Source organism: Halichoerus grypus, chromosome 8 (genome assembly GCF_964656455.1).
Source record: "Halichoerus grypus chromosome 8, mHalGry1.hap1.1, whole genome shotgun sequence".
In the NCBI taxonomy this organism is placed as follows: domain Eukaryota; kingdom Metazoa; phylum Chordata; class Mammalia; order Carnivora; family Phocidae; genus Halichoerus; species Halichoerus grypus.
In genome coordinates, this window is record NC_135719.1 from 5229756 (window position 1) to 5243350 (window position 13595).

The window sequence follows — 13595 nt, forward strand, 5'->3', positions numbered from 1 at the left end:
CACTGAAGAATCATAGAAAATGCCTTCCTCTAAGTGTATTTTTAGAAAGAGAGAAAAAGAGTGAATGTCTGGGAAATTTCTGATTTATATTCCCAACAAGGTTCAAGAGTATATTGCATCTGAGAAACCAGCACGGACAGTCGTGAAGAGAGGCATTAAGACCGGCCAAAGTTAGGAGTGGCTTTCCTCTTTGGAAGAGGCTTTGCTTTGATTCTTTTCATACAATGAGATGAAAATTTTAGGGCACTGGTTTATAGAACACTGTTTCTTTGACACGCATGGTGTGTTAGGTGTGAGGAAACACTACTCTCTGTCCCCCCACCCCGAGCTTCGCAGTTGAAGTTAGGGCTCCAAGAAGCCCTGCAGTTAAGAAACGGTCTCTTCACCCAGGACTAACAGAATTTATTTGATCACAACACCCAATTTTTACCTAATACCCATCAGTGATTTCCATTGTGAAGGACAAGGAAATGGCTGGGGTGTGGAGTTTTCAGGGGAACCGAGTCAGACTTCAGAATTCCCCAGGCCACCTCGCTGTCACTCGTGTGCTGAGGGAAGCAGGAGGACGTTCTCATACACGCAAGGACTCCAGAGGGTCCCACTCCTGCACTTCCCTTAACGTTTGATTTTAAGATGTATTCTAGCAGGACATAGTCGGAGGCAAAAAGGACAAGAGGAAGTAGCGTGATGGCAAAGACATGGTTGAGAAATGAGGAAGGAACCAAACTGTGACCAGGTCTTAAATCTGACCCTGGAACTCGTCTTGGTGGGCGGGTTCTATTAAGCCGACTCGGAGTTCCCTCGCCCCGCCAGCTACACGGGAGGTCACAAGCCTGTCCCGCGAGCGCCGGCCCGGGAGAACCCAGAGTCCTCGAGGCTAGGAGACCCCGTGGCCAGCGTCCAGGCTGCCTCCAGCAGGCCACTCCTGAGCCCTGCCCCAGGTGCACTTACCACAGGGGAACAGGAAGCCAAAAGAAGAAGCCTGGCTGTGCTCTCCAGCCACGAGGCAGGGAGCACAGAAAAGACACAGGGTGGAACTCTCTGGCACTTCTGTGGCTCAGTGACCCCACCCATGGGTACGTGGGCCAACAGATGTCCTGTCTTATCAGCAGAAGAGCTACTCCCCTTCCTTTGGGGAAGAGTGAGTAAGAAGCTTCCCTCTGCAGCTGCCCATGGGGAGAAGGAGTTAGGGGCGCCCCTTTGTCACTGGGTTGAGGCAGGAACATGAGGAGGAGTTTCCTCTCCAGAGCTGTAGGCACTTGGGGAGCACCTCGGTCAGGGAAATACTGAAATACGGGCGGGCAGAAAAGGGGCAGAGGCGCCAGGGAGGAGGAGGAGGAGGTTTTCAGGTGGAGTCTGAAGTACTTTTGTTGTGAAGCTGAAGGGGCAGCAGGAGACTCGGACTTGGGGTCCACACACTATTGGCAGCCGGGGGTCTGGGTCTGTGACTTGCTGCGCTCCCAGGGCCGCCTCGAGCCAGAGGCCGGGGTGGGGCTGACCCAGGCGAGCTTGGGGGGGCCCGGCTCTGTGTCCTCGGCACGCCGCCCCAAGTGTCTCCAGCCTCCGGGGCTGCCCCTGCTGCGAGGCACCCAGCAGTTCTGCGGCCCTTCTCCCCGGCAGCTCCTTGGGGAGAGGCTGCGAGGCCGCAGAACTCCGGGAGCAGCAGGATTGGAGGCAGAGGAGGAGGCCTCAGAGGAGCTGGGAAGGAGTGCATTGGGTGGGGCAGATACAGAGGTGCGGGTAGAAACGTCTTTAACGTAGGCTAACTGACTGGGGCGGGGGTGGGGGGGCGGGGGGGTGGTTGGCCGAGGAGCTGGTCTGGCTGGCTGAAAACCCTGTGTTTCTCTTTGGTTGCTGGCAGCTGGTAGGCATTCCAAAAATGTTTGTTGAATTAATGGTAAATTCAGGTTTACAAATAAGGCTATTTTCCCCATCCTAAGGTTGTTCTGTAGGACCTATCGGTGTGGTGGAGTAGTCAGAGCCACCTGAATGAACCTTTCGGAAATCTGCAGAAGCAGAAATGAACCTTTTCTAGGTTTCTCTTTGGTTGACTTTTTTTTTTTTAATATTTTATTTATTTGATAGAGCGGGAGAGCACAAGCAGGGGGAGCAGCAGGGAGAGGGAGAGGGAGAAGCAGGCTCCTCGCCAAGCAGGGAGCCCGATGTGGGACTCAGTCCCAGGACCCTGGCATCATGACCTGAGCTGAAGGCAGACGCTTCACGACGGAGCCACCCAGGCGCCCCTCCCTTCGGTTGACTTTAACTGTCAGCCGATAATAACATTAGTGGTTCTCTTGATGCCAACCGTTCTTGGGTTTTTAATATTCAATAAATGAGACGTGACAGTGAGAATTAAGAATGCTCAGAGGCCACATCTTTTCACATTTGATGCCTCAGCCTGGTCGTATTAAAAATCCCAGCCAGGAATGGTGGCGCGCCCGGGCCCCGGCCCCTCGGGAGGCTGAGGGGGGCACGACTTGAGCTCGGGACTTTGGGGTGTAGTGCGCCATGCCGGTCAGGTGTCCAGGCTAAGTTCTGCACCAACACGGTGACCCGCAGGAGTGGGGGACCACCCGGTTACCTTAGGAGGGGTGAACCTGCCCAGGGCGGAACAGAGCAGGTCAGCAGGGGGATGGCTCCTGTCAATAGCCGCGGCGCTCCAGCCTGGGCAACAGAGCCAGACGCCCATAAAAAACAAATTTCAGGAAATCACTACGTTTCATGTTGTTAATATACATCAGAAAGCTTAAAATGCTAACTGGAACCTTAACGTTGAAGTAATCGGTGTTTGACCATCATGTTCCTGTTCTATCCCTGCACACTGAGTTGTGTTAGCTTTTCTGGATGGAGATTCATCAAACTGCAGGAAAGGGAAAGATAGATAACCACAGGTAGTGGGAGTCAGCGCCTCCTCACTGATGGCTCTGTTGGCCACCATGCTGGAGTGTTTCGTCTCAGGGGGAGGGGGAGCTGCTTATTTCATGACCACCTTCGCCTCTTCTGTCTCCTCCTGCACTATTCTAGTCTGCCCTTCGTCTACGTGAAGCCTAATAGTTAATGTTGAAGAAATGGTTCTCTTTTGAAAATCCTCTCTTCTATTGTATTGACTTCGATTCAGATGAAGGAATAAGCTAACTGGATAGGACAAAATGAACACACAGAAAGTGAAACTTGGGATCATAACGCTTCTCCTCAGAGAGGACGCCGTTCACACCAAATCATTGGGAACCTATGAGTGCCACCTCGTACGAGTGCCAGATTCTGGGACGCCCAGGCCAGACCTGCATGATAGGCCCCTCCCCTCCCTCCTGAGCCCAAGCAGATGACAGCTTCTATATAGAATCATTAAAGATTTTTTAGCAGGAGAATATTATGATTTAAAAAAAATTTTTTTTAAGATTTATTTATTTTTAGAGAGAGAGAAAGAACGGGAGGGGGGGCAAAGGGAGAGGGAAACCCAAGCAGACTCCACACTGAGTGCGGAGCCTGACACGGGGCTCAGTCTCCCGACCCTGAGATCACAACGCTGAGCACACGACAAATCTAATGCAGCTCTCTTTTGGTTATAAGTAATGGGAATCCTCCGCTTGAGAAAAGGAAACTCACTGGCTTATGTCACTGGAAGCCCAAGGGCTAGATCCAGGGCTTCATACAGTAGCGTCAAGACTGTATCTGTGAGCTGCCACGTCTGTGTTGACTTCCCGCAAGGACAGGCTTTCTCTTGCAGAGCTTTACAGGACTCTCAGGCTCACCACCCCAACCGAGGGCACTCCCTTTTCTCCTCTGAGGCTCTCTTGGGCTTGTTTGTGTCATGAGCCCGTCCCTGAGCCAATCACTGTTTCCAGGGGTATAAGGTACCTTGACTGGAAATACTGAGCCTGGTACATCCCCCGGGACAGAGGGGCCCGCACAGAAGGACGTCCTCACCAGGTTTGGGGTGAAGGGTGGGGGCAGTTCTTGTAAACAAAAGATGCTATGCAGGCAAAAAAAAAAGACCCCACATAAATCACAAAGAGGGCACTGGTGGGAAGAATAGGTTTTCCAGAGGAAGTTTATCAGAGAGAGCATGAAGAGCTGTTGGTGTAGAAAGAGGTAAGAACCAGAAACTTGGGTGTTTAACTCTCCACAGTTCTGGCTTCTTCATTCTGCTTCAACCTTCCATTAATTTTATTTTTCCTTTATTAAAAAATTTCACTTTGATGGTAGTACTTTCGGAGCCAATTACTCCTCACAGCCCCTGGATGAGAGTTGGCCAAGGTAAGCAAGCTGTGTTTTAAAAGCTATGGTGGGCACGTGTTGTTTGTCGATTTCACTTTCTCTTATCTACCTTGAATATGGTTTTGGAAATTCCTGATATAAATCATAGAATCTTGTTTTCTCTTAGAAAACTTAGGTCTTTCAGGTAGACTCAGGCTGATATGGAAGTTTAAGATGAAAAATCATTTTAAAAATCTAGATCTTCATATTTAAAATCAAATGGAAACACACTTGGACTACATCTACCAGTAGGATATCCTGATTTGGTATTCTTTTATTTGAGACCTGGAAAAATAACTGTCTTTGCTCAGGGTGTCTTAGCCGTTGGAAGGAGTGGAAGATTTAATAAGCTTCTTTTTTTTTTTTTTTTTTTTTTTTTTTTTTTTAAGATTTTATTTATTTATTTGCCAGAGAGAGACACAGCGAGAGAGGGAACACAAGCAGGGGGAGTGGGAGAGGGAGAAGCAGGCTTTCCCGCTGAGCAGGGAGCCCGATGCGGGGCTCGATCCCAGGACCCTGGGATCATGACCTGAGCCGAAGGCAGACGCCTAACGACTGAGCCACCCAGGCGCCCCTAATAAGCTTCTTAAAATGTAATTTGCACAGTGGATTTGATTTGGGTCTCTGAGTATTTTTGTATACAGAGGATATATGCCCCCCAAAATGGAGTATTTTTGAGTATAGAGGGTGACAGAACCTAAAACTAACTGTAAAGACTGGTGTATCCATTGCTTGTGTGGTATCATTCTCAGATCACCAAGTCAGATTTAGGAGACTTGGAAGTGTACGTGTCAAAAAAGAGACATTCAGCGTGCTCTCCGCGTTGAGGTTGACTCTCCACCCGCTCTCTGGGCAAACCCTGACTGAGCACTTACGGTGAATAATGTAGTCAGGACCTGGGAAGTCCATATGAGGATGAGTAACAGCAGGCTCCTGCCTCCAGGCCGGTTTCAGCTGCCCTCAAGAATCCCGGGATCCAAGGTCGTGGGATAAATACGATAATCGTATTTTCGGTCATAAAAAGACATCTCCAGACTGATATTTTGAAAATTTGTATCCAAGGAAAAAATGTCTGCAGCTGCCCAGAGCACCGGGAGTAGTGAGAGAAATATTTTCGTGAACTGGACCCCTGTGCCAGTTGTGTTCCTCCTCGTGGCCGTCTCCGGGAAGGCCGTTTTCACCTCCAGGATTGTCAGGGCTCCCCTACACTCTCGGGGTGTGTGCTGAGCAGTGACTTTTTACACATCTGGACTGAGACCTCATATCCCCTAGAGAGGAGTCGGTCATAGATTTTGAACTATTTCAAAGATGCTTGTCGGCCCTTTTTAAGACAAAACAAAACCAAAGCTCCATATATGCCCCGGTAGCTAATCCTGTTCTCATGGATTTGTGGTGGTTTTTAATCATGGAAATCAGGAATCATAGGAATCGGAGAGATCACTCAGTCTGACCTCATTTTAACAATGTTGAGCAAAATGAACGAGGCATGGAGTGTTTGAAGTGACTTTCCCCAGGTGAGTAGAAGAGCCAGTTCTCAAACTCAGGCCCGAGGCTCCCCTTTGCTCCTGTGAATCGAATGTCTTTACTTTTTCTGTCATTCTGGTTTTTAAAGGCAGCAACATCCTTGGAAAGAAGAAAAGCACCCTGGATTCAGGCTGACATCTGCTCTTAACAGGTACCCGGGTTGATTGCTAGTAGAAAGAAATTTAAAGAAGACCAATCGATTTGATTGTCCTGATGTTCTTTATATATTATGCAGTTGCCAGAGGATATTCATGTCACATGTGTTTATAGGAAGTGTTTTTTAGCCTAAATCTCCCACCATTTATTGACTGTCTGCACAGATAGGTACCGAATACATAGAGGGGCTCCCGGGGGGACTACAGGGTTGGCTCTTACTGTGTGACTTTGACTAAGTTATATAACTTCTCTGTGCCCCAGTTTACTCATCTGGAAAAGGTAGATAACCATACCTTTCTCAAGGGGTGGTTGTGAGGATCAGCTAAGATCTGTAAGAAACAGGGGAAGCATTAGCACGCAGCCAACATTAGCTCGTGTCGTGATCGATCTGGGCTGGACTCCAGTGCTGAGTGTTCTGTGGAGGTCAGTGTTTTCAATCCTGACAGCGTCCTTCAAGAATGAGTATTATTTTCTGTTTTAAGAGATTAAATGACCTGTCCAAGGCAACGTAGCTAACATGTGATGGAACTGGGATTTTTTTTTTAAAACCGTTTATAGTGCAAAATATAAAACATACACAAAAGAGAAAAGCATTACCAGAAGGCCCCGTGCCCACACTTCAGCTCTGGTCCTCATCCGAGTACTGCCGTCTACCCCCACCCCCTCCCACCCCCACCCCACCCCGCGCTAGATAGACTATTGCACCTGTAAACGTCTCTAACAGGAAAGGTTGCTAAGAACTTCTTTTAAAGAAAACACAACCACAATGCCATTATTACACTTAACAAAATTAACAGTGATTCCTTAATATTAGCCAATACCCAGGCTGTGTACAGATTTTCCCAGTTGTCTCTCTGCATTTGACTGATATTCTCTTGCGCCTCTTTGCATCTGTAAAGGAGCTGGAATCCAAACCCGGGGGTCTCTGATCCCAGGGCCCGTGCTCTTCCTGCTGCCTCACACGGCTTCCGAACCGTCCCCCCTCCCCGTACCCTTGTCTGAACACAACACTGCCACGGTGCCCAGTCAGGCCACACGGCTTAACGGCCGCCTGAGGCTGTCACCTGGAACAGACCACAGAGAAGCATGTTAGGCTAATTTGAAGTCTCTCACAAGTTCTTTTTATGGCAGATAGTTTGACCCTTGGATGAGAAAAAGTAAATAATCATCCCTTAGAGTTAAGGCTATGTAGAAATTGGAGCCATCTGGGGCAATTTCCAAAATTTGCTATAGATCAGGGGTTCCCAAACTTTTTGTCTTAGGACTCCTTTACAGTCTTAAAAACCATTGAGGCCCTCAAAGAGTGTTTGCGTACAAGGCTGTGGCTGATATTTATCTATTGATATTGTAAATGAAATTGAGAGATTTATAAAGGATACTTGTTAATTTAAAAATTAAAAAATAGCAGTAATAAACTCATTACATGTCAACATAAAAGGTACCTTCTTTTAGGAAGCGCAGTTATATTTTCTGAAACAAAGAAGAATTTATTGAGAAGAGTGGCATTGTGCCTTTTACAAATCTCTTGAAGATAGCTGGCTTCTCTGTTTATGCGTTCCGTCCACGGTGACCTCACAGCCTCACTGTTGGCAACTCTGCCGTGCTCGTAAGAGAATGAGAGCGGAAGGGCAAAGAACGTTTAGTATTATTTTCAAAGTTGTCTCGACCTTGCATGCTCCCTGAACCACTGCTGTCAGGGACCCTTCCTACAGGAGGACTTACTCTCAGATGGAGAGAATCTGGTGCAGAGAACGCGCTGGTCCCAGCTGTCTTCTGGGTGGCAAGGGAGAATGGGAAGCTCCTTAGGGGAAGCTGTGAATCCACGCTCTGCATTGTTGAAATAGATCATCATGCCATTAGCTTCAAAGTGTAAGACTCTACAGGTACAGATTAAAATCTTTTTGGGTGTGGGCGATCCTCAGAGGCTGTTATTGATGTGAGGGCCTTCAGGTAGGTTCAGACTCCTCATCTTAAGGGTGCTTGACTTCTCTCCTTTGGTAATTTTCAGCAAAGAATATTGCATTCTTACTAAGGAAAAATGGATTTTCAGTCAGACTCTCTCCTCCTCCCCTTAGGACCAATTCTGATTCCGCTCTTCACACGAGTGCTCTGAGCGCCAAGCCCCAGGACCCCTATGGAGGAGGGGGCCAGTCGGCCTGGCCTGCCCCATACATGGGTAAGACACACAGGCCCCCTGCTCACAGCGTCTGTGCTTTCTCATTCTGTTTGGAATGACTCGAGCTCCAGGATTTGGCCCTCAGTCACCTCTGTCGGCCACGTGAACCACTCTTGATGTGTCTTCCTTTCCCTGTCTCTTCCTCTCTGATCTACCCCAGCCTACCTGACCAACACCCTTGGCTTTGTTGTCATTTCTGTGGGGCCATCCTTGACCTTCCTCCCTTTGCCAGCCCAGAACTACCCGTGTCCTTGTCACATGCCAGAGTCCCTCCGGGCTCAGGCCTATCTTGGCACCCGTGCCACTCGACTGCCTTCTCTCCCCCTGCTCAGTGGGGATTTCTTGAAAAGTCAGCATCTTAATGGTCTTACCGCCAGCACGGGGCCCGGCACAGAGGAACCCTCAGTGATGGAGAAATTACCCAGTGGCTTGCAGGCACAGAGCCCTTGCTAGAACACGTGCTAGGTGCTGACGTCTCACCTGCCAGGAGCCGAACCTGGCTCGCCAAGACGCACTCCACGCCTGCCTTTCCTTCTGGGGGTGATAATCTAGTAGGAACAATGGTCTTGAATTACCCGTTTCATATGCAGATTAACTCTTGTCCACAAACACTTAGGGCTGGGTGTTTGGTCTTAAACCGGGAATAAATAAATCTTGGTCAAGATAATCCAGGCTTTCTGGTTTTCTTTATTTTTCAGACCATTTGAACCTGAAATAGTCTCTGTCTGGAGAACGTTCAAGGTCTTATTCCTTGCACATAGTAGGGGTGGGATTTAGTAATAACTGTGGCTGTATCTGTTCCCTTGGTGTAATTCATAGATGACCGCCTTTGCCTAAAAATTCCCTTACGTTTCAAGTGTGAGATCTACACGAGAGTCGGTCTGGGCCATCTAGCCATGTTTCCCCCCATGGGAATGGGAGCGTCAAGCTGGCAGAATGTGGGAACGGGACAGGGAGCCTGCTGCTCACTGCTTAGAGGAGCAGGGTCTATGGGGAGAGGCTCTAGTTTAGCTCCAGGAGAGGCAGATATGGGAGCATATAAACAAAGGCCAGAAAGGCAGAGACTGTGATCACTGGGGGTGCCAGTAAGTACAGCGACATCCTGGTCTCCCTGGACTGGGAGGGAACCACATGGATGGGTTTTGACCCTGGAGCCCCGGATACAGAGCTGCCTCTCTGCCTCTTCCATTCCTTCGTTTCTCTTGTCCTCTCTGCAAAGTTTATGCTTCTGCAGAAAGAGCCAGAAGCCTGGAGAGCAGAAGGCAACCATAGGTGATTTAGATAAAGAGCCTTTCAGGCCTGCACGCAGAGAGAAAAAGCGCAGAAAGGGATTAACTGGGTGCAGTGTTATGCCAGGAGCCCTGTAGCCTTTGAGGGGAGAGGTGAGAGATTTCGGAAGGGGTGCGTGAGGAGGAATCAGGCAGAACTACGTTAGCGTTACTCCTGGCAGACGGAGCAAGAAAGAAATCCGGGAGCCGAATTGCTGGGTTGACTTGAGAATCGAGGTGGTCACTCCTTGTCAAGTCAGCGGCTGGAGGTCGTGGGTCCGCAGCGTGTGACGCGCGTGGGGGGCGGGCGGGCCTCCTGCTCCAGCGTCCGAGCTGTGGGCCTGCTCGTGCACACTTGCCGTGCAAGGACAGCACAACTCAGAAACACGGCCAAATATGGATGTGTTTACGTGGGAAAGCCAGCGTGTTTAAAATATTATTCAAGTCTCCAAGGATGGGGATTATTTCTGGAGAATTATATTTGTTGGTGGGAGCTATTTTAAATAGTTTAGTGTATTTTCCCCCTGTAATTCATTAAAAGTTTTTCATTTTCTTTCCTTTTGGATTTTAAAAATACCAGCTAACTTTGCAAAAAGGTATTTATTATAGAACCAACCAAATAAAGTAAAGATTTAAAAAGCAATGGGAAAATACAATTGAAGCCCAGGATTTGGGCTCTAGCAGAAGTAATAGTAATTGCTCTTTCCCTGGGAATCCTTCCTGAGCAGAATGATGCACCCTCTGTGTTCCCACTCTCTGTTTGTTTGTTTGCAAGCTGATGATAAGGGAGCATCTGCTCTTACTTAACCACATGAGTAATAAAATGGTACATCCATGAGCAGGAGTCTATGTCCCCAGAGAATAAAGCCATTAGTCTGTTCATGACCATTAGATGTCAGTGGTAAGTGGTCGATGTAAATGACAGGAATAAGCTTAAACAACCAGACAAGATTTTTAGTTTCTTCTCATTTCATTATCCAGAATCTGTGAAGAGAAGCGATGACCAGATTTCCCTGGCGACAGGTGTAGTTTGCCATTTCACATGCACACTGCCGGGCAAGCGTAAGGGCTCCCTGTGGCCCTGGCTGTGTCCCATAGCCCAGAACTGTCCCCTAACTGCCCTCCGCCCCCACATGGTCATGGAGGTGGGGGCTGGGGTGGTCCCTGTCCTTTCCGGGAACAGTCTAGAGCTCAGGACCGAAGAGTGTGGGAGAGTTGTCTTCTCTGCACCCACAGCTATAGATAGATAATGAGTTGTACCAGCTTTGGGAACCGTAGCCCCAAGCTCCTCCCCTGGGGAAGAGGCAGGTCTTGGACCTCCGTGACCTGTCAGCAGGCAGACGCTGTGACCTGCATGGTTAAGGAGAAGGTCTAAAATGCAAACAACCCCAAAGGAAGTGAGCCTGTTAATGACCCCTGATTGCACAGAGAGGACAGAGAGGGGGAGGGCACAAGCATCCCAGATCTAAAGAGGGGCAAAAAGCGTCACCCAGATGGCAAGAGTGACCGAATGGGGAGGCTGAAGCCCCAGACGCTTGTTGTGAGGGGACCCTGCTCTGCAAATCCAGCCGGTGCGAGGAGTTTAGAGCCATGAGGCATGGGAGCGGGCAGAGGGTACACGGTCTGTGTCGCGCTCGGGAGGTCAGCGATCAGCGGCTCTGAGGCCCCCGGGGTGCCCGGAACCCAGATGCAGCCTTGGCCGCGGCCACCCCTTAGCCCTGTGGGACGGATGTGAGTGAGTTTCCTCTGTTTCCAGATGTCCAGTCACAAAGCGTTCCCTTTTTAGTTTTAACGCTTTATTTCTAGTTGTATCCTACAGTATTTTGTTATCCAGTAATAAAAATCCAGGCGTGGATATGTTGGTTCTGCGTTAGCCTGGCGCCCACATACGGGTTACTGCCACCACCATTGTTCTGCTTACCTGAACGCTAAGCCTGGGAGCCAGTTGTCTGTAATCACCCTCATTGCCACAGCCCTCGCACGGGTCAGCAGCCAAGTCCCGGCCCTCCTGTCCCGCAGCGAGTCTCCGAGCGGCCTCTTTCCTGTCCTCACGCCCGGCCCCCACTTCCTTCTTGCCTGGACCAGCCTCCCGGTTTCCCACATCGTCTCCCTGCCTTGGGGCCTTCTCCCCTCCATCCGTCTCGCACCCCGCCGCTAGAACACTCTCTCCAGAGCTCAGCTGTAATCCTGTCAGTCCTATTCCCTGCATCCTGCCGAGCTCCCGGCAGCCGGCTTCAGTCCAGCCCCATCCGCCCTGCCTCCCGTCTCATGCTCCAGCCCGACACCGTTCTTGCTCCTGCCAGACACACTCGGCCTCCCCTTCCCTCCCCTCCTCCTCCCGCCTCTGCACTGGGGCGTCCCCTTCCGCCTCACTGCCCAGTGTCCACATCCCTCCGGCCGTTGGAAATTCTGGAGGCACACAGGCCAGAGCACGCCCGGTGCGATCTTGGGGCTGCTGTGAGGACAACACGGACTGCCTCACAGTGCTGTGGAGCCGGGCCCGTAGGACGTGAACCGTAATGCTGGCTCTTATCATTACCATCCCCGTCATTATCCTTCATGAAGGGCCTAATTCACGTACTACCTCCTCCATGAAGCCTTCCTTCTGTGCCCGTCTGAGGGAGAGCGGTGGCACTAACGGGAGAGCAGGTGGGGCTTCTGCTTGCCACTCAGTTTCATCAGGTAGCCCTCAGCTGGGTCCTCGTGTTTCAGGGCCAGGTCGGCCTCACTGAGGGAGCCCAGGGTGGTTGGGGTCTTGATGATGAACAGATGTTGCAACATACCACACCAGATTGCTGTTTATTATTTGTAATGGGATATCACTGTTTTGTGGTCAGAATGGTCAAGTTCCCAGCCCCTTCCCAAGATGAGGGCTCCAAGGAAGCCAAAAGATGAAGCAGAAGTTTCTCTCTCCTCCTCCTGACAGTGCTGATTGTAGAGCTTCGCCTTTTGTCTCTCTGCACTTCATTTTCTGATGTTCTGCTCACCTTGCTTTCTTTGTTTTTTATTTGTTTTAAAATTTTATTTATTTATTCATTTATTTTTTTAAAGATTTTATTTATTTATTTGAGAGAGAGAGAATGAGAGAGAGCACATGAGAGGGGGGAGGGTCAGAGGGAGAAGCAGACTCCCTGCCGAGCAGGGAGCCCGATGCGGGACTCGATCCCGGGACTCCAGGATCATGACCTGAGCCAAAGGCAGTCGCTTAACCAACTGAGCCACCCAGGCGCCCTATTTTATTTATTTTTATTAAGTGGGCTCCACGCTGGGTGTGGAGCCCAGCATGGGGCTTGAACTCATGACTCTGAGATCAAGACCTGAACTGAGATCAAGAGTGGAATGCTTAACTGACTGAGCCACCCAGGCGCCCCTTAAGATTTTAAAGTAATCTCTATATCCAGTGTGGTGCTCGAACTCACAACCCCAAGATCAAAAGTTGTATGGTCTTCCCACTGAGCCAGCTGGGCAGCCCTCACCTTGCTTTCTTCGGATGTGTCAAATCGGGATTAAGCTCTAGCCTTGTCCAGGTCCCTCAGTAAGCAGGCCAAGGACGGTCTGCAGACAGTCCTCAGAGGTGATGGTTAAAAACAGATTCCGGGGCCCATTCTCACACCCTCTGAATCAGTCTTTGAGGCTTGGGCCCACGAAGCTGCATTTTAACAGGCTTACCCAAGTCTTTCCGTGCACTAAAATAAAGCCTTAAATTACTAACTTAGGTTCTGCTTCCATGGGCTGAGAGAAGTTCTGTTTTTATGAGTATGCTTAATTTATCAACCTGTTGGTGCTCCTGGGGATTTTCAGTGTTGCCCCTGCCCCTGGGCTCCACCGAAATCGTCTGTCTTCTACCTGTTTTAGAGAATTTGCTTCCACGTTCCAACTTTTCGCCGACACTCTACCACCTGGGCATGCCTAGCACTCCCTCAGTGCAGGAACTTGATGAATGCATATTGAGTGAATGATCATTAGACATTGCGTGGAAGCTGTTAGGGCTCATCAGGTTAAATGATAGACTGAGCGTCTCCAGAAACTTCACCTAAACTTTAAGCAAGCATTTAAGTATATTCAAAGGCTCAGAACTTAAAACTTTGGCCTGATTTTATACTGAAAACTCATTTAGTGTATTTGATTGTCTCCAAGGTGGATGGTCACACATCACATTCTTGGCATAATTCATGGGTTTTAGCTTAGAGCAATGGAAAATACTATACTTTGTC

At 49.4% G+C, this 13595-nt stretch overlaps 1 protein-coding gene across 3 annotated transcripts in view; it reads left to right on the plus strand.

Annotated features, from left to right (window-relative positions):
- Positions 1 to 13595, plus strand: part of CRTC3 (CREB regulated transcription coactivator 3) — a 98800-nt gene that overhangs the window by 61171 nt on the left and 24034 nt on the right. For all 3 annotated transcript variants that reach the window (XM_078078849.1, XM_078078850.1, XM_036082812.2), the window contains exons 4-6: positions 4196 to 4257; positions 5870 to 5932; positions 8013 to 8113. In XM_078078849.1, coding sequence (XP_077934975.1) covers positions 4196 to 4257; positions 5870 to 5932; positions 8013 to 8113 — 226 coding nt within the window. The remainder of the gene's footprint in view (positions 1 to 4195; positions 4258 to 5869; positions 5933 to 8012; positions 8114 to 13595) is intronic.